Source organism: Cervus elaphus, chromosome 20 (genome assembly GCF_910594005.1).
Source record: "Cervus elaphus chromosome 20, mCerEla1.1, whole genome shotgun sequence".
In the NCBI taxonomy this organism is placed as follows: Eukaryota; Metazoa; Chordata; class Mammalia; order Artiodactyla; family Cervidae; genus Cervus; species Cervus elaphus.
Genome location: NC_057834.1, coordinates 126,618,602 through 126,639,268, shown reverse-complemented (window position 1 = coordinate 126,639,268; position 20,667 = coordinate 126,618,602). Strand labels below are relative to the sequence as shown.

Below are 20,667 nucleotides of genomic sequence, written 5' to 3'. Positions count from 1 at the left end.
CAACTATTATAAAATGAAAAGTTCATTTATCTTATGTACAAAATAAAGGTCCCCTGACTTCAGTGGGGAGAGTAGACTGTGGGGGACAAGAGCGAAGTCAGAGAGGCCCCAGAGCCTCACAGGGTTGAGGTGGGAGCTGGGGATGGGGGTGCTTGTCCAGGGGCGAAACGGAGGAGGGTGCTTGGAGGAGGTGTCAGTGACAGGACTGAGTCAGTGGCTCTTTTTAACAGGTTTGGTTTTGTTTTTTCCCGAGGTGGGGAAAAACAGAGGAGGAGCAGGTTTGATACAGGAAGGCAAGAGGTCTCCTTCGGCGGGGGTGTCGTTGAGGCCCGGCTAGACTATCCATGGAAATGTCGATCCTGGACCGGGAGTGCTGGGGACAGAGGTGTTGGAGCCCGTGACCCAGTTCAGTTCAGTTCAGTCGCTCAGTTGTGTCCGACTCTTCGTGATCCCATGAATCGCAGCACGCCAGGCCTCCCTGTCCATCACCAACTCCCGGAGTTCAGTCAAACTCATGTCCATCGAGTCAGTGATGCCATCCAACCATCTCATCCTCTGTCGTCCCATTCTCCTCCTGCCCCTAGTCCCTCCCAGCATCCGGGTCTTTTCCAATGAGTCAACTCTTCGCATGAGGTGGCCAAAGTATTGGAGTTTCAGCTTCAGCATCAGTCCTTCCAGTGAACACCCAGGACTGATCTCCTTTAGGATGGTCTGGTTGGAAAACAACAGAATGGGAAAGACTAGAGATCTCTTCAAGAAAATTAGAGATACCAAGGGAACATTTCATGCAAAAATGGGCTCGATAAAGGACAGAAATGGTACGGACCTAACAGAAGCAGAAGGTATTAAGAAGAGGTGGCAAGAATACACAGAAGTGTACAAAAAAGATCTTCATGAGCCAGATAATCACGATGGTGTGATCACTCACCTAGAGCCAGACATCCTGGAATGTGAAGTCAAGTGGGCCTTAGAAAGCATCACTATGAACAAATCTAGTGGAGGTGATGGAATTCCAATTGAGCTATTTCAAATCCTGAAAGATGATGCTGTGAAAGTGCTGCATTCAATATGCCAGCAAATTTGGAAAACTCAGCAGTGGCCACAGGACTGGAAAAGATCAGTTTTCATTCCAATCCCGTTACCCAGAAGTGGATTTTATTGGGGGTGGGGGGGTGGTGAGTTGACAGGAGTAGCGCGCCTGGGAGGAAGGGCGACGATGGAGAGGGCAGGAGGCCGGCGCCCAGGCTTCCCGGGAGGGACGTCGCCTCGGGGTCTCCGAGTGTCAGGCCCCGGATCCCTCTGGTCCTCTAGACGATCCAGGCGGTCCCGCCGCCTGCCCGGCGGCCCGGGAAGCTCGGCCCCTCGGGCCCTCGGAGCGCGGAGACCGAGCGGAGCGGCGGAAACCAGCCGGGCGGGCGCTTCACGGCTGGGCGCCCCCTGCTCTGTGACGCGCGGGCGGGGACGCACGGTTGCCTCCTGTCCCCGCCTGTCCCCGCTGGGCCCGGAGCCCGAGCCGGAGCGGAGCGGACGATGGCGGCTCTGCGGCTCTTGGCGTCTGTGCTCAGGCGGCGGGTCCCCGCCGGCCGCTCGGGGCGCGCGCTGGCGAAGGGTGGCGCGTGCGGCTTCGCCTGCAGCGCCCGCGCGCGCGCCAGGTTCTACACGGACCCGGTGAAGGCCGTGAGAGACATCACTGACGGCTCGAGGATCATGATCGGGGGCTTCGGGCTCTGCGGGATCCCAGAGAACCTGATAGGGGCGCTGCTGAAGACCCGCGTGAAGGACTTGACCGTGGTCAGCAGCAACGTGGGGGTGGAGAACTTCGGTCTCGGCCTTTTACTGGGGACCAAGCAGATCACCCGCATCATCTGCTCCTACCTGGGGGAGAACTCGCTCTGTGAGCACCAGTACCTGGCAGGCGAGCTGGAGCTGGAGATCACTCCCCAGGGCACCCTGGCCGAGCGCATCCGCGCGGGGGGCGCCGGTGTGCCCGCCTTCTACACCCCCACGGCCTACGGGACCTTGGTCCAGGAGGGAGGCGCACCCATCAGGTACTTACCGGACGGCCACATCGCCATCCTCAGCCAGCCCAGGGAGGTGAGGGAGTTTCATGGGCAGCACTACCTGTTGGAGCACGCCATCACCGCTGATTTTGCTTTGGTGAAAGGCTGGAAGGCCGACTGGGCAGGAAATGTCATCTTCAGGGCCAGCGCCAGGAACTTCAACGTGCCCATGTGCAAAGCTGCCAGAACCTCCGTGGTGGAGGTTGAAGAAATTGTGGATGTGGGGTCCTTTGCCCCAGAAGACATCCATGTTCCTAACATTTATGTAGATCGCATTATACAGGGGGAAAAATATGAGAAAAGAATTGAGCGTTTAACCGTCCGGAAAGAGGATGATGAAATATGCAAGTCTTCAGATAACATAAGGACACGGATCATCAAGCGGGCAGCTCTTGAATTTGAGGACGGCATGTACGCCAATCTGGGCATCGGCATCCCTCTCCTGGCCCCCAACTACATCAGCCCCAACATCACCGTGCACCTTCACAGTGAGAACGGGATCTTGGGCTTGGGTCCCTTTCCACTAAAAGAGGAGGTGGACGCGGACCTCATCAACGCGGGCAAGCAGACAGTCACCCTTCTTCCCGGGGGCTCTTTTTTCTCCAGCGATGAGTCATTTGCCATGATTCGGGGGGGACACATCAACCTGACCTTGCTGGGAGCCATGCAGGTTTCCAAATACGGTGACCTGGCTAACTGGATGATACCCGGCAGGAAGGTGAAAGGCATGGGGGGTGCGATGGATCTGGTGTCCAGTTCCAAGACACGCGTGGTGGTCACCATGGAGCACTGCAACAAGGCCAACGAACCCAAGATCGTGGAGAAGTGCACCATGCCGCTGACTGGGAAGCGGTGCGTGGACCGAATCATCACCGAGAAGGCCGTGTTTGACGTGCACAAGAAGACAGGACTGACCCTGATTGAGCTCTGGGAAGGCCTAACCGTGGAGGACATCAAAAAGAGCACGGGGAGCCCCTTTGCCATCTCCCCGAATCTCAGACCCATGCAGCAGGTCAAAATGTAGCCCGAGAGTGAACCTCAGTCCCAGAGTGTGTGCTTCTGCCTTCACCTCCCAGGACTGCATTCCAAGGAAGCCACAGTCACAGTTGTACATTTCACCAGCATCTGGCCGGCTTTGTCCTGCCATCCCAGGCCGGCTGCCCCTGGATAGGCTTTGTTCTCTCAAGAGAGATGTGCCTTTAATTAAAAATGAAAGGAAAACAGAGAAACTGCCTTTGTATGTCCTGTGAGTTCTGCGAAACCTCTGTTTCCCTCACCCTCCTCACTGTCTGTGATATTGTTACTGAAAATGCAAGTCCTTGTTCCTGATGCACAGTGAGGCCAAACTACGAAAACATTGGAGTTTGGAACAAAGAAAGGTTTATCTCAGGGCCATGCAAAGAGATGCGTGGTTTATGCCCTAAGAACCCTGAAAACTTTCAGCAAAGCCCTTTTATAGGCAAGGTGAGGAAGGGTCATGGTTAGTTGTTCCAGACTTCTTGGTGACAGATTCTTCGCTCTTAAAGTCAGGTCATTGTCAGGTAAGGATGTTCCTGTAAGTCTCTACCAAATGAATGTTATTCTCTGCCCTGACAAGAAAGGGAAAGGTCCCAAGGCACAACTTTCACCCTCCAGGGTCTCAGTCCTAGCTAAGCGGAGGCAGATCTCAGTTGGCAGCTCCCTCAGGGCCAGGTTCCCAGACTCTGCCCAGCTATCATCACTAAAGGAGCCAGGCACCCAACCCAACCAGCTCTTAGGCTCCTCAGGCCGCCCAAAGAGGGGGGAGATCAGGTCCCACAAACTGTGACCCAGGCAGACTACCACTGCTATCTGGCCACAGAGACAAGGATTGGGGAGAGGTTCACTGCTGCCTCAAGGCCTGGGCCCAGGCTAGTTGATGGCCTTGGTGAGGGCTCTGGAGCCCTAAAGGATATAGCCCTCAGTCTGTTCCCTGGGCACCCCAGCTCACCTGCTGGCCCAAGCCTGGGTGAGCTGGAGGGCTTCCGGGAGAAAACCAGGATCCACCTGTTACCCACTCTCCACCTCATGACCCTCACTCCACTGTTTTCTGAATCCCCTCACTAACTGTCCTTTCTTGACAATTGGTGGCTTGTAGGCGGGGCCCATTGGAGAAGGAAATGGCAACCCACTCCAGTATTCTTGCCTAGAGAATCCTGTGGACAAAGGAGCCTGGTGGGCTGCTGTCCATAGGGTTGCATAGAGTCGGACAGGACTGAAGCAATTTAGCATGCATGCATGCGTTGGAGAAGGAAATGGCAATCCACTCCAGTATTCTTGCCTGGAGAACCCCAGGGACGGAGGAGCCTGGTGGGCTGCCGTCTATGGGGTCGCAGAGAGTCGGACTCGGCCTGAAGCGACTTAGCAGCAGCAGCAGCAACAGCAGCCGCAGGCGGGGCCCATTATAGCACCGACCAATGACTGAACAGGACCAGTAATGGTCACTCATTGACAGTTGGTTCCTTATGGGGGAGCGAGGCACCGACCAATGGCTGAGCAGGACCCGTTGCTTGGCAACAGGGTGCGGAGTAATGAGAAGCAGCAATGGCTGCAGGTTAGGGGCTGCCCTCACTGCTCTGTTACAATATTTACCTTAAATTCTTTGCAGCTTGAGATGATCCCACAGTAAGGGTTTCATTGAAGTGTCTGCTGTCATAAGTGGATCCTGAAATGTAAGGGAAAGTAATGGAGGAGAATCTGTTACGGAGCACAAGTTCTCTCTGCTCACCGCTTGACGGATCAACCAATCTGGAGACAAGTTTTAGGAGCAAGGAAGAATGACTCTAAGAAAGCTAGCAGACCGAAAAGATGGCAGACTAGCGTCTCAAAAAAACCATCTTGTGCCAGTCCCCATTTGGGCCCCTTTTAGGCAGAGGAGGGGGAAGGGACTACTGCAGCGCCAGCCAGTGGCTTACTGGGACCACTAACAGTTGCTTGTTGACAGTAGTTCATTTAGGGGAGGGTCTTGGGAGAGGTCCCGCCCATGTTCCCCACTGCCAATGTCCATTTCACAGTCTTGTGGTAAAAAGGGGTAAGGATCTTTCTGACTACTTCCTGTTGAATAGGGGCAATGAGGGGATGATTCTGAAATGGAATTGATCAGCTTTGGGTTGAGAATATTCGTTAAAATTTTAATAAGCACTACAATTCTTTATCTTGAGAATATTCGTTAAAATTTTAGTAAGCACTACAATTCTTTATCTACAACTATTTGAACATAATGAAATCCTTCTATGAAAGTGAAAATATTTATTTATTTGGGGCTGCATCGGGTCTTAGTGGCGGCACGTAGGATCTTTGCCTTGACCTGCAGAATCTTCCGTTGTGGCACACAGGTTCACAGGTTTCTCTCTAGTTATGGTGCATGGGCTCAGTAGTTATGGCGTGCCAGGCTTATTTGCCCCACAGCATGTGAGATCTAGGTTCCCAGGGATCAACCCCACATCCCCTGTATTGGAAGGCAGATTCTTAACCACTGGACCACCAGGGAAGTACCTACCATGAAATTTTAATCTCAGAAATTACCCTTTTCAAAGAGTAACCTTAAATCTTCTAAGGGTTCACAAACCCGTTGCTCTCTAGGTCTCTCAGGAGTTGGGTCATTTTCTCCCTTTTGAAAATATTTATTTGGCGGTACATAGGACCCAGTTCCCTGACCAGGGATGGAACTCAGGCCCCCTGCAATGGGAGCATAGAGTCTTAGCCACAGGACCAGAAGAGAAGTCCCAAGAGCTGGGTCATTTTCTGATGACAATGGGGCTATCTTAATCCAAGTGAGATGAATCCATGGCTTTACTTCAGTTAAACTGACAGATGAGTGCATGATAAGGACCACATGTGGTCCTGTCCACTTGCGATCAGCTGATGCTCAGGCCCTTATTCTCTCTGGGTTTGAAGGAGAGAAAACTATCTTGGTCTCCAGATGCGAAAGGATACGAGGCTACCTCAGTTGGATAGTCAGACCTGCTGGAAGCAAACTCATGAACAGAGGTTAGTATAGTGGTTAGTATAGTGCCCAGAGTTTTCACAGAATTGGCAACTGCTAGATCTTTCAGAGCACTTATAGATTCTCCTGCCCAGGCAGACATCTGGAATGACCACAATGATACAATATTTCAGAGGGGCTTAATTTAAGCCTACTTCTGGGAACCACTCTGACTAGTAGCAGGGCAACTGGCAAGGCTGTATTCCAAATTAAGTTAGTCTCTTCACATATTTTAGCAATGCTCCTTTTTAATGTATGGTTCATTTTCTTGGTTTTTTCTGCTGATTGTGTTCTCCAGGATGAATGTAGCTTCCAAGTAATTTGCAGTGCCTTAGACACTTGTTCGGTTTTGCTAGAGACAAAAGCAGGCCTATCATCACTTTGAAGGGAATGAAGCAGTCTGAATTGGGAGATTATTTCCTTAAAGAGGGCTTCCCTTGTGGCTCAGACAGTAAAAAATCCGCCTGCAATGCAGGAGACTGGGGTTTGATCCCTGGGTTGGGAAGATTCCCCTGGAGAAGGGAACAGCTACCCACTCCAGGATTCTGGCCTGGAGAATTCCATGGACAGAGGAGCCTGGCAGGCTACAGTCCATGGGGTCACACAGAGTTGGACACAACTGAGCAACTTACACTTTCACTTTCCTTAAGGAGAACCTTAAGCATTTCTGAGGCTTTTTCTTTCCTGGTGGGATATGCCTCCACTTACCCTGAAAGAGTGTGCAGAAATGCTAGTGGGCATCTGAAATTTCCTGTGACTCAAAGCATTTGAGTAGTCTGTTTGCCAGTCCTCAGAGGGGCAGGCTCCTCTGTGTTGAGTCCCTATCTGAGGAGGTCTAACAGCAGTCTTGGGGCTATTTTTCGCACAAATCATGCAATTTTGAGTGACTCACTGGATGGTCCTTTGTACATTAGGCCCCATTTATGTACTTTTGCACTCGGTAGTCGAAGTAAAGGGCTCAAAACCATGTCCCTTTAAAGCTTCATAGAGGGGCTTCACCATGAGCCCATAGTTCAGGATCCAAATCCAACAGAATACTGCCATTCCCAGAAACCCCCTCAGTTGTCTGTGAATCTTGGGTGTTCCCAAGCCTGTGATTACCTGCAGGCAAAGTACCTCACTGTCCATGGGAAAGAACAAAACTCAGACATGTGACTTACTGCTTATGTACTTGGGCCTTTTTCTGGGAGACCTTGTATCCACAATGGGCCAAATAATTCAGGGTTCTTATGGTGTTTTGTAGACACATCATGTGTAAGTCTTGCTAAAAGCATATTGCCCATAGATTGGAATAAGAGTCTTTCATCCAATATTGTTTCTCAGGTCCCTAGCTAACATATCTCCGAACAAGGTGAGGAATTCTTAAGTCCTCGAGGCAGGACTGTCCAACAATACTATTGGACTCTCTGTGTTTCTGGGTCCTGCCATTCAAAAGCAAATAGCTACTGTGATTCTTCTGCAGTAAGAATGCAGAAAAAAGGCATCTTTCAATTCCAAAACTGAGAACAAGTTATTTTCTCCCAGAAGAGTTCTAACCAGAGTGTGTGGATTAGGTTGGGCTTCCCAGGTTGATCAGTGGTAAAGAATCCACCTACCAATACAGGAGATATGGGTTCAATCCCTGGGTCAGGAAGATCCCCCGGAGAAGGAAATGGCAACCCACTCCAGTCTTCTTGCCTAGAAAATGTCATGCACAAAGGGGCCTGGTGGTCTACAGTCCATGGGGTTACAAAGGAGCTGGACATGACCTAGCAAATAAACAACAACAATGGATTAGGTACCACAGAGTGCAAATCTTGAACTATTTCATTAATAGCCCTTGAGTCTTGGACAAAATGATACTCTGTTGAGTTTGGCATTATTTATCTTTATTTTTGGCCGTGCTGGGTCTTCCTTATTGCACTTTTTTCTCTAGTTGCAGCTGGCAGGAGCTACTCTTTTGTTGCGATGCAAGGGCTTCTCATTGCCATGACTTCTCTTGTTGTGGAGCACAGGCTCTAGGCTCATGGGCTTCAGTAGTTTCTGCACTCAGGCTCAGTAATTGTGGCTCACGGGCTTAGGTGCTCCTCAGCATGTGGAATCTTCCAGGACCAGGGATTGAACCCGCGTCCCCTGCATTGGCAAGCGGATTCTTATCCACTGCACCACCCAGAAAGTCCAAGTTTGGCTTTTTGATTGGGAGGATGGGGTGTTATTTGGGAACCTGCAATGTTTAGTCAGTCCTGTTTTAAGAATTTTTTCAAGAATTGGCTGAATTCCCTTTTGGGTCTCTTGCCTCAGAGGGTATTGTTTTAGATTAGGTGTCCCAGTGTCCCTTTTTAATGGGACTTGTATTAGCCATGCATTTTTGGCCTTTCCTGGGGTGCCATCAGCCCATACTTCCAGCCTTACCTTTTTTTAGACCTCAAGGGCAGAAGCGGTGGGGAAGAGCTCTGTCACCTTTTCTGGGGTGTCCATGAGTGCCATCTGTAGCTTACAGCATGCTCTGGTGGGACCCTGATGTCAAGCTACTTTGACAAAAAAGTTACTTGAGCATTTAATTTACAAACAAGATTTCAACCGGAAATATTGGACATGCTGGCATATATAAGAAACTGTATTCCAGGATGAGGTTAACTGGCATTCTAGAAGTTTGTAAGAAAGAATAATTTTGTACTTTTCCAGAAACTCTTGTGACCAGGATGGACTGAGATGTTTTCTGTTACCTTGGTGTTTACCAATCAGAAAGTCAGTCAACTTGTCCTTCACTGTCAAAGTTACCTGGGACCCTGCAGGGAAATTGGAATTGGAACTTAAGTCTAAGGGAGCCCCCAGCCTCTTCATTCATCATCAGACTGTTCCTCTCTTTCTACCATATGAAAGGCTCCTGTCTTTCTTTTATTCTACTTTTTTATTCTTTAGCCTAGGGCACTCCTTCTTCTATGCCCTTCCTCCTTACAGTAAGCACACTGTTTCCTCCCCATGTTGGCTTACTTCTCTTCCGGTTACTTGCTCTCCAGGAATCCAGCACTGTGGCCAGAAAAGTTGTGTTCTGTCTTGCATCCTCTTCCCCTGACCTTGTTCTCTGTTGTTGAACACCTTAAAAGCAATATCTACCAGTTGAGAAGGGCTCATTCCAAAGATTCCATCTGACTTTTGTTGTTTTCTTCTTATATCTGGACGCTTTGCCCAATGAAGGTCATATTTACCATTCTCATATTTTCAGGGGCCTCAGGATCTGTACCAGTATTGTGCCTATAAGCTTGATAAATTCTTTCTAGAGACTCTGATGGATCCTCATTGAGTTTTTGGTGTATTTCTTGAATTTCATTTAAGTCTTTTGCCTGATCTTTCAAAGACCCACTAAGATGCACTTCCTATAATGCTTTAGGAGCAGCATGTCTCCATTATTAGGATCCCAGTTGGTCTTAGCAATAGGGACTGACAGATTTGCTTCTGGAATTCCATCTGGATCTGCTAGATGAAGCTGGTTTGCTTCCTCTCTAACCTTGTCAATGACTATCCTTCTTTCGTCCCCAGCAAGCATCATATTCATAAGAGTATGAATGCCTGCCCAGGAGGAATGATGAGTGGCAAAGCTAGCAGTGAAAAGTTCAGTCATATAGAAGGGGTCCTCTCAGTATGTAGGGTTATTGGGTTTTCCAGTGAAACAGATCTGAAGTTGAGAATGGCATATGTATCCATAGAAACCCAGCCGGCTGGCCATCTGCATTAAAGCCTCCTACAGGATATCAGCACAAGGAAAATTGCCGTTTCGGAAGTGGCTCCCAGTCCAAACTGGGTACCCTATTGGGTCTTAAATGGTTACACCAAACCAGGTCCCTGTGCCTGGGAGTTAACATGAAGTGAAGTGAAATTCGCTCAGTTGTGTCCAGCTCTTTGCAACCCCATGGACTATACAGTCCATGGAATTCTCCAGGCCAAAATACTGGAGTGCATAGCCTTTCTCAGAGTGGGTAGCCTTTCCCTTTCTCCAGGGGATCTTCCCAACTCAGGGATCAAACCCAGGTCTCCTGCATTGCTGGCAGATTCTTTACCAGCTGAGCCACAAGGGAAGCCCTAGAATACTGAAGTGGGTAGCCTATCCCTTCTCCAGTGGATCTTCCCGACCCAGGAATTGAACTGGGGTCTCCTGCATTGCAGGCGGATTCTTTACCAACTGAGCTACCAGGGAAACTGGGGGTTAACACAGAACTTCTAATTGATCCCCATAAGTAGGGGAAATAGGAGGCAGTAAACACGTTGGTAGCATGGTGGGTGCAGGGTGGCTCGAACAACTGCTAATGCAGTCTGCTCAGCTAGTGGGAGAGCTAGGTTGGCCAGAGAGGGGTTTAAAGTTTTGAAATAACATGTCCTCACTCTCGCTTTCTTCCCTCCCTCTTGTAGAACAGGTTTTTCCCTTTAGACACTGTACCATGATACAGAAGTCTCTGCCTTCTCCTCCTCCTGATACAGTAGCATAAATGCTTCTACATCAGGATCTCATCATTTCTCCATGCTTTTTCACAGAACAATTCTAGTGCAAGGCTGTATAATAATTAGGTGAGCTGTTCAAGGGCCATTGCTCTCCTGATCCCAATGTATACTGGGACCACATACTATTTTTTTTTAATTTTACTTATTTATTTTTTGGCTGCACAGGGTCTTCATTGCTGCACATGGACTTTCTCTAGTTGCGGCCAGCAGGGGCTATTCTTTGTTGCAGGCACAGGCCCTAGGGCACACAGGCTTCAGTAGTTGTGGTGCAGGCTCACGAGCATTGCTCCAAACCATGTGGGATCTTCCTGGACAGGGATCAAACCTGTGTCCCCTGCATTGGCAGGCAGATTCCCAACCACTGGATCACTAAGGAAGTCCCAGGACCACACACTATTCCAGAAGAATATCATCTCTTCCTCAGTCATAGGCCCACAGCTATATTTTTACCCATTTATTTAAGATACACTACAAAGGGCTTTCCTTAGGGACAGCTGTATTTCCCATATTTATAAGTTACAGAGTAACAAAACATGGACTTCCTTGGTGCTCCGATGGCTAAGAATCAGCCTGGCAATGCAGGGGGCATGGGTCCTGTGCACCTAGAGCCTGTGCTCTGTGACCGGAGAAGCCATTGCAATGAGAAGCTCATGTACCGCAACGAGGAGTAACCCCCGCTCGCCACAACCAGAGAAAGCCCACGTGCAGCAGCAAAGACCCAGTGCAGCCAGAAATAAAAATAAATGAGTAAATAATAACTTTTTAAAATAAATTAACAAAAAAACAGCAAAACACAAAAAAGCACCAGCAAATTCCAATACTAAAAGCACAAAGAGATTCCATCCTGAATGAATGCCAAACAAAACTCAATGAACTGGTTCACAACTGGAAGAGTCCAGCAATTTCCCTCTCCAACAAGATATCCCAATCAAATGAACAAATTGGCTTTTCCCTTAAAGGAAAAAGCCTTAACTGAGAGGAGAAAACCTTCATGGTTTTATACGGTATAGGGAAACTGTTGGCTCCCGAATGTCAGTTCCTTGCTCCAATTGCCATGCACTGGGGCAGCCAGGACCACTTCAGGGAATTTTGAAGGGAAGATCCTCAGGACAAGTGGTCCCAGCAGCTCCTAAGGTCTTACCAGAAAATTCCCCACCTGGGGCCAGCTAGCCACAAGCATCAAGGCTGGCTCACCAAAATTTGTTACTGAGCCCAAGCTAGTTCTGCTCATCAAATGTCAGGCCAATAAACTGGGAGAAAGTTGTCAGGACAAGGAAAAACGACTTTAATCAGAAAGCTAGCAGACCAGGAAGATGGCAAGCCAGTGTTTTAGAAAAAAACTATCTTGTCCCAGTCCAAATTTGGGCTTCTTTTATACAGAGAAGGGGAGTGGGAGGGGCCTACTTCAGTGGCGACCAATGGCTTAGTGGAACTACTAATGGTAGCTCCTTGAGTTGCTCCCTTGTGGGGTGGGGCCCACTGCAGTGCCAACCAGTGGCTGAGCAGGGATGATTAGGTTGTGCCTGCCCTACCCCTGTTATAGAACAACACCCAGAGTCTACAGTAAGGCACAGTTTTACTAGAACCATGAAAATCTGCATAAATGTGAATTTTTTCTGATCAGGAGAAATGCCATCTGAATGAAAGATGTTTTTCCTTTGGCCCTCTGACTTTCTTTCTAGGGCCTTTCATTTTGTCACTCTTTTACTTGTAACCTCACCTCCTCTGCCTCCCACATTTCTCTTTCCTGTAGCTAAATGGATGTCTCTAGAAGGGAAAAAGACCATCTAGGCGGCCAGTAAACCAGTCACAGGAGCAACTGAAGAGGGAGAGACTGTGGGTGCTAACATTCCTCAGGGAAGTCTCCTCTGAATAAACAGTCTGCCTGTGTGTGGCCAAAGGCTGTGACTTAGGTAGGAGGAGTTCTAGAAACCTGACCGATGGACTTCAGTGGGTTTTCTCATTGCAAATCATAGTGTTCCTGTGTTATCCAGATGAGACACTAGACCCTTCCGCTCTGTCAGGGAGCCTAAACCAGCCTCTTGTTCATACTCCCTTGAAACCCAAGAGGGGCAGAAAGGTACTTCATCCTGAATCCACAGTCTCACAGACTAAACAGAAAAAAAAAAAATGTGTGTGTGTGTATGCCTAGGGTTCAAGCTCAGGCCTGCCGTGGAACTCAGGCTTTCTCAGTGAGGCCCTAGGGCTGCACAGGAGCTCGTGGGTAAGAACATGAAGCTCCAGCTGGTCAGGGAAAGCCTTTCGGAGAGGCCTCCCTGGAGCCTCACCCTGGCGGGAGGCCCAGATCCTGAAGTGAAGACAGTGCCCCTGAAGGGACAGCCACGGGGTGTCAGGGGACCGTCACCAGGCGGGCAGGGGATGGGCGTCACCGGGTGGACGGTGCAGCACCTTCCGGGGCTTCTGGAGACGAGGACTTGACGTGCCCTGGGTGTCGGGAGAGGTCTTCCAGCAGCAGCCAGGACAGGCAGAGGTTTCCAGAAGCAGATCAGCGAGAGGGCTGGTCAACAGCAGAAAGAAGGAAAAGCACTGCGTTCCTAGTTCTCCTGGTGAGGAAACAACCTGCGGGACAAAAGCACGCCTGGTCACAGCTGGTTTCCCTCCAAGGGTCCCCAGGCGTCCTGACTGTCCTTCAACGTGGACACCCATGACTGCAGGCTGAGAAGGGGACAGGGGCTGCAGGGAGGGTCAGGTGGCACCCAGGGCAGAAAGAGGCCTTGGGGACGGATGGGAGCGACCTTGGCCTGGCCCAGGCGGAGGGGGCTGAGTCCCCGGGGATGGGACGGGCAGGGGAGCTGCCATGACACCCGGGCCCTGATGGGGAGGACTCAGACATGGGAGGAGGCTGGACGTGTCGGGGGCCCGCCTGGCCCAGAAGAGCAGCATCTTCATCTGTGCCTGCAGTGGGGGAGGGAAGGCCACAGTGGCTCGCATCTCCAGGCGTGGCCACACACCCTCGTCCCCTGCAAAGGGACGGCGTGCCTGCCGGCACCCTCACAGCTCAGGTCTAGAGTGGGGACTCTGGGCCCCAGAGGCTCCTGGAGTTCCCGCTCTGCTTTCTCGAAAGGGTCCTGCCAGAGTCAGGCAGCCTGGGGGCCACCACCTGGACAGCCCAGGCCTGCCCTGTGACCCCACCTCTCTGCCCCCAGGAGACCCCAATATCAGACAGTTGCACAAAGAAAAGCCTACAGTGGGCCCAGCCTTGGGTCACTCAAGGTCTCCCTGGCCCGTCCGTGGACAGGGCTCTCCAGGGACTCACAGGACCGGGGGCTGCACACACAGGCCCGGAGGGCTGCTGGGCCAAGGCCACCCCACATGTCCGCTGGGCATGGAGCTCCACTCCAGTGCTGCGTGGCCGACAGGCGTCCGCCTGCCTGTGTCACTCCTTGGCCACCTCCTGGTGCCCTCGGGCCCTTTCCCTCTGCGGACGGGCTGCTCTGTGTCTTGTGGCTTCGCCTCCTCACGGGCCGGCTCTTCCTGGGTCCCTCACTTGCCATGATCTGAATTCCCCGAACGGCTTCTCCCCGGGCCCCTTCAGTGTCAGCTCCTGTCTCAGCAGGGTCATCCCTGAGTGGCAGCTCCGATGATGAGCCCAGTGCATGTAGTGGCAGGTGATGTCATAGGTCAAAGTTAGTCTCTGCTTGATTAGTTGTTCAGTCAACTCTGGCCCCTGGACTTGGGGCTAAGCCACAGATGTTTAAGGACTAACCTTTGAGCCAGGCTGTGCTTAGGGCAGTCAATGTCCTTGACTTGTAGTATACAGTGGAGGATCATGAGATTCGCTAATGGAACACATATTTTTATGTATGTGTATATGTGTACGCTTGCTATATCAATGTGCACGTGTGTACACATACATATACTTGCATATGCATCACTATTTCAACACTGGGGTGAAATGTACATGGAAGTGGGACGCTAGGGCCCATATTTTAGGAAACATAACCTGTAGTCATGTCCCTGTTTTTAACATGATTATATTTCCTTAAGAAATCCCACAAGGAAAGGAAATGAAGACATTCTATCATATTCTCATCTTTATGATGAAACCAGTAAATAACCTAAATGTCTAAAGATGAACTAATATCTAAATATTAAGCTATATCTTCTCAAGAAAGTGAAAGTACTGAAAGTCACTCAGTCGTGTCTGACTCTTTGCGACCCCATGAACTACACAGCCCATGGAATTCTCCAGGGAAAAATCCTGGAGTGAGTACCTTTTCCCTTCTCCAAGGGATCTTCCCAACCCAGACATCAAATCCGGGTCTCTGGCATTGCAGGTGGATTCTTTACCAGCTGAGCCACAAGGGAAGACATTTGAAATGTTCATAGTTAAGACTAAACAATGGAGAAAAAGTTGATCTGGAAAAGTTGGGAGTAAATACAGATTTCTTTGTTATGCTCACGATTTAAAACCCCAGGAAAATGAAAATGTTGTGTTGGAGTAGGGGACGGATTTATGGGTGATATTTTTTCTAAGTTTTTGTACAGTCATTACCTTACTTTGACAAAAAACAAGAGGTCATTGGGAATACAAAGAAGTATAGGAATATAGTTTTATTGGTGGAGTTGACATTTTAGGGATAATAAGTGTGCTTTTCCTGCATCCTCAGACTTTAAGCTGATATGAATAAAATTCCACTTTTACAAGCGTCACTGCTCTGAGACTGAGGCCCCAAGCATGTCTCTGCCCGCAGCCTTTTCTCTCTTTCCTCCTTTTTAAACCACAAACCTGGTGGCTAAGAAAATGGACAAGAACTTGGGCTCTGGGATTAAATGCACATGTTGAAACCGGACTCTGGGACTTTGGGTAAATGTCTCTACCTGCTGAGCCTGGGGTCTCCTTCAGGGGCTTCAGGGGACGGGAACAGCCTGCTCTAGGGCGGTATCAGCAGAGCAAGCACTGAGTCCGCCCCTTCCCCAGTGAGGGCTGTAAATCCTACACTGATGCCCAGAAACGATGGGGTGGGAGCTCGAGCCCCAGGACAGAGGTGGGAGCCTTGGTTCTGAGAGTCCCGGACCGTGCGGCTGTGGGCCGTCACTGAGCGGCTGCTTTTCAGTGAAATGATGGGTCCGGGGTCACCGTGAAGACCGGCTGAGAGCCTCACGTGAACTGACAGGAGTCTGTAAAGCGCTGTTAGCACGAGACGCCCTCGGTCATCACTAATCCTGACCCTGCGCTCGCGAGGCCCCTCCCTGACCCCGTAGCCGCGCCGCCCCGGCAGGGGGGTGCGGGGAGAGCGGGCAGGGAGGTTGCGGGGCTGGGGCTGGACTGGGGACCCGGGGCTTCAGAGGCGGAAACCCAGGCCCAGTGGGTCCCCCGAGGTCTCAGCCTCGAGCTCCTGGCCCGCCCACAGAGAGGTCCCCGCTGTGTCCCCGCGCAGCGCCCACCCCCGAGTGACCCCTCTCTGCTCTCTCCATCTCAGGGCGCAGCGTGGATCCTGGCCTGGCCGGTCTGCTGGGGCGACAAGCTCCGCGCTCCAAACAGCCTTTCGTGGTCACCTTTTTCAGGGCGAGCCCTGGCCCGGGCCCCGCCCGAGCCCCTCGAGCCGTGAGGCCCCTGAAGAGGAGGCCGCCGAAAAGAACCAACGAGCTGCCGCCCCCGAACAAACTGCCGGGGATCTTCGGTGAGCCTGGGGACGGAGGCGGGGACGGAGCTCCTCTGGCCTCAGCGCGGTCAGGCCGACGGTCACCCCGCCGCCTTTCCTGACACCCTCTGCCCTGCCCCTGCGGAGCGACGCCCCCAGAGTCTCCGGGGCTCTGAGCATCCACCCTTGCTGCCCGCACCGCCCCAGAGTCCCTTCTCTGCCTCGGGGGCTCAGCAGGCCTCGCCCTGGTCTCTGTCAGAACCAGGGGCCCCTGTGGGCCTCGGTGCTGCCCCGGGCGCCCCGCAGGCTCCAGGTGTGTGTGTGAGGTCACCCCACCAGGCCGAGCCCCGCCGGGTCAAGGCCACCAGGGGCCCTTCCTCCAGGGAGCCAGCCTTTGCCTGGACTCAGTGGGCGCCACTTGTCCTGTGGGATGGGCGTGGCAGGACAGGCGGAGGAGGTCGGGGTGACTCCAGGGAGAGGAGGAGGGGCCCCTGGATGGCCGAGGGCCCCTGGGGCTTTTACTGGATTATCAGGACCCCACAGGCTGAAAGTCAGGGGAGGCTGGGCTGAGTGTGGGGTGACCACAACCATAGAGAGCCATTGAAAGTTCTTGAACTGGGTCATGGCACCAGCAGAGATGCAGACATGGGCTTCACGAGACCAAATGGGTTAGTTTCCCACCATTTATTATTCAACAAATGTGCGCGTCATGGCTCCCCGCCCTGGCAGCAGCCCAGCAAAGTCCTTGCCCCTCGTGTCCCCGCAGACGACGTCCACGGCTCCCACGGCCGGCAGGTGTGCCGTCGGCACGAGCTGTACGTGAGCTTCCAGGACCTGGGCTGGCTGGTGAGTGCGACTCTCCTCTTTCCTAAACGACCGTCCCCACCTGGAGACCCCAAGTGCGTCCCAGGGGAGGCAGACCCACAGAGAACTTGGATTGTCTTTATTTTCCTCTGTTTTCCAAGTTCTCTAAAGGGAGAATGTGTTGCTTTGATAGTGAAAAGCGCTGTTTTGTAAAACCGTGAATATGGAGACCGAGTCCTCAGCTGAAAATGTCAGAGCTGCAGCAGGAAAGCTGAGGCCAGGGTGGGCTGTGCCTCTGAGGGCGCTGTGACTGGGGCGGTGGGGGAGGACACAGCTGAGCGCTGATGGCGCGTGAAGGGGACGGAGCTCGTGCCCAGCTCTGCCCACCGAGGGACTTTGGTGGATGTCTGGCCTGGTGGCGGGGGGCGGGGGGGCACTCTGCCCTGGGAGGTGTCCTGAGGCTGAGGGAGGGAGGGGGCAGCCCTGAGTCGTGCTGTGACAGGTGCTGGATGAAGGGCTGGGAGGGCGCATGGATGGGACTCACCTTCTCCCATTACCTCCCAGGACTGGGTCATCGCCCCCCAAGGCTACTCAGCCTATTACTGTGAAGGGGAGTGCTCCTTCCCGCTGGACTCCTGCATGAACGCCACCAACCACGCCATCCTGCAGTCCCTGGTCAGCACCGCGCCCTCCTGCCCGGACACCTGGGGGAGGGGTTCACCCCGGGGAGCGGGGCGTGCAGCCCAGAGGTGATGGTGGCACTTCTGTGTCAGGGAGCCTTCTTCACATGGAGACCTTCCTGCCTGCACGTGCAGTGAAATCCCACAGCCGTACGGAGACCGCCCCTGTGTGGCCACTCTGTGGAGACCCTGCCTCCCATGCACCTGAACAGCGTGCAGGAGGCTCTTGCTGACTGGTGTGCACACATACACACATGTGCACTCCACGTGCACATGGGGGGCATTCACGTCCATTGGGTGGGCCTGCCTGCTGGCGGTCAGAGGCACAGCACATTCAGGACAGGTGGGCGTCCCACACGCCAACCTGTGCCCCAGGGACACACATGTGCACCGTGTTCACTGTTGAGTGCGGCCTCCTGTGTGGGCCACACACCCCGGGGGTCAGGCTGGGGGACACACGTGGACGCTCTGTCCTCTCTTCCCGCAGGAGACTCACAGGGCGCCCTGTGCCCTCTGGCTTCGGCTGCCCCTCCCGTCCCTCTCCTTTTCCTTCTGGGTCCCTCTCACTCTTTGTGTTTCTACAGATCTTAGGGCTTCTGATGCCCTGGTGTCTGGGGTAACTTTAAATGCTGGAATTTTCTAGTAGCAACATGGTTGAGGCTGCTTATTGCTAAGTGTTTGCAGTGGTTTGTGTGTGTGTGTGTACTGAGGCTTATTTCTAGAATGTTGACCTGGGCACTCTAGTTAGAGGCTACTCAAGCTGATGCCACAGAGTGAGTGAGTGAGTTAAGAAAGCAGCTTGGACCCCCGGTGATGCCTCCTTTCCTGGTGGTCACGTGGGGTTTGCCGGACACCTGCTCCCCCAGGAGCCGCCTTCCTTGCAGAATCTCAGGGGTGATGAGAGTGTGTGGGCTTCTCTGCCCTGTGAGGGGGGCACGGGTGATGACGGCACTGCCCCCCCAGGACTGGTCCCCTGGCTCTGCAGCAGCCCCGCCCCTCGGTCCCCGAGCTGTCAGTCAGCAGGAGGGAGCGCCAGCTCTGTGCTAGGTGCTGTCAGGGCAGTGGCTGCCCTCGGGGGAGGCTGTCAGTGAACACGAGAAGAAAGGAACAGCCAAGACCATGGGTCCCCTGAGGAAGGGGAGACTGGGGCGAGCTGCGCGGGCTCAAGGACCCTGGCTTGGAGGGGAGGAGGACGGAGGCAGGTGATGTTGGGGTGGGCAGGGCCTCTCCCACAAGCTCGGCAGGTGGTGGAGTTAATCCCAAGTAAACTGAGGGGTGGAGCAGGTTTCAGAGAAGCAGGGCCTCATCTGGGCACTCTCTGGAAGCATCTCTGGCAGCTGCGGGAGGACACACCGTGACGTCGAGGGTGGAGGAGGCAGGGAGGAGTGAGGAGCTGCTGCGGTCCCGACAGGAGGACCAGGCACCTGGTGGGGTGAGAAGTGGACGGTGGAGGCAGGAGGGCAGGAGCCCAGGCCTCCAGGTGAGACCCTCCCCCAGGACGAGGAGGGGACAGCGAAGGTGCTGGGTTGAAGAAAGGATTGGAGGGAATCAGTGGTTCTGCTTCTGCCCCTCTATGTGTGAGGCCCTGTGGGACCCTATGTGAGAAGTTGGGGGTGGGTGTAAGTCTGGAGTCTCTGAGTCGTGAGAGCAGAAGAGATTTTCTGGGAGGACAGCAGAGGTGGAAGAGGTGGGCGAGGATGGGCCTCCTCCCTGGAGAGGCCTGGGGAGGAAGAGGAGCCTGGGTGGGAGGGAGGGGGGTGAGATGGTGGTTGTGGGGTCCTGGGGCCGAAGAGGAGGAAGTGGGTCCCTCCAGCCTCACCCCCCACATTCCCCATGCAGCAGCTAGAGGGTCGCACTGAAGCACAAATGTGACTACCTCCTTCTGGGCCAGGAAACTCCCTGTGGCATCCCTTATCCCTGGGGAGAAGTCTGAGCCTTTGGCCTGTGACTCGGGGCCCCTCCCTGACCTACCCACCTCCCCAGCACCCCCCAGCCCATGTCCCAGTGCCCTCACCTCCCTGCCTTTCCTACCTCCCTCTTTTGCCCTGGAGCATCCTTGTTTACCCTGGGCCAGGCCAGCTCCTGCTCACCCTGCTGCCTTGTCTCCGGGTCCTTCCCAGCCAGCGTCGGTCTCCAGCACTCATGCTCCCAGAGCGAGGACGACTGCTGTGACTATTGTGCTGTTCTCAGGGGTCCTGGGAGTTTGCTGGAATGTTCCCCTGTTTCCCCTCCTGTCCTGCTGAGGATGAGAGCGGGGACCACTTCTGAGACATTTCTATATTTTCCACCTGGGCAGGGCTGGCACAAGGCATGTGTCTGAAATACATTTGTGTTGGAAGCGAGAAAAGCACCATTGTACCCATTTGGCAGAGGAGAAAACTGAGGTCCACAGAGGCATGACTTTTCCTGAATGATGCACAGCCAATAAGTTTCAGAGCCTCCGATTTGGTCTCCCACGTGGCTCTACAGTGATGTCAATGGAAAAGCACATCAGATCAGTCTCTTGGTACGGATGGAACAAAGGCCGTCCATCCTCTCTGTCGATCACCTGAGGAAGCTCCGTCCAGGATGGACTTCCGGAACCGCTGCGCCCCTGTGGTGCTGTCCCAACCTAGGACAAGCCCTCCCGGGTTTCGAGCCGCGCAGAGCCTCACGGCTGGCGCAGGCGGGCAGTGTCGCCTGGTTTCTTTCACGTGGGCCTTTGAAAGCCAAGCCCAGCCACCCCACGTGGAGACTGGGAAGTTGGGGAGCAGCGCCCCCACAGCCCAGTCTGGCCAGACATCCCCAGAGAGGCCTCAGCTCCCCCTGGGGCCTCAGGCCAGCCTGGTGCCTGGCTGACGGTCCTGGCAGCACACTGGATCCAAGCTGGGGCTCCTGGGACAAGGCTGGGCTCTGGGGACCAGGGGCCAGGGTGCCTGACAGCCACCCCCCACTTCAGATGGCTTCATCCAGGTCCCGCTCAGCAGCCTCCCATGAAGGCTGGGAGGTCTGGTGGATGGAAGCAGGTTCCCTTTGCTCTCAGGCCCCGACTGATGGGG

General features: G+C 53.2%; 2 protein-coding genes across 2 annotated transcripts in view; both read left to right on the top strand.

Moving 5' to 3' along the window:
- The window catches only part of BMP8A (bone morphogenetic protein 8a), a 41,618-nt gene that overhangs the window by 16,673 nt on the left and 4,278 nt on the right, over positions 1-20,667 (top strand). The window contains exons 4-6 of the mRNA XM_043877327.1: positions 15,984-16,184; positions 16,912-16,991; positions 17,514-17,624. Of these exons, the coding sequence (XP_043733262.1) occupies positions 15,984-16,184; positions 16,912-16,991; positions 17,514-17,624 (392 nt within the window). The remainder of the gene's footprint in view (positions 1-15,983; positions 16,185-16,911; positions 16,992-17,513; positions 17,625-20,667) is intronic.
- On the top strand, positions 1,118-3,280 carry LOC122677336 (succinyl-CoA:3-ketoacid coenzyme A transferase 2, mitochondrial-like). The gene has a single exon (XM_043877326.1). The coding sequence runs from the start codon at positions 1,531-1,533 to the stop codon at positions 3,082-3,084; it is 1,554 nt and encodes a 517-aa protein (XP_043733261.1). The 5' UTR covers positions 1,118-1,530; the 3' UTR covers positions 3,085-3,280.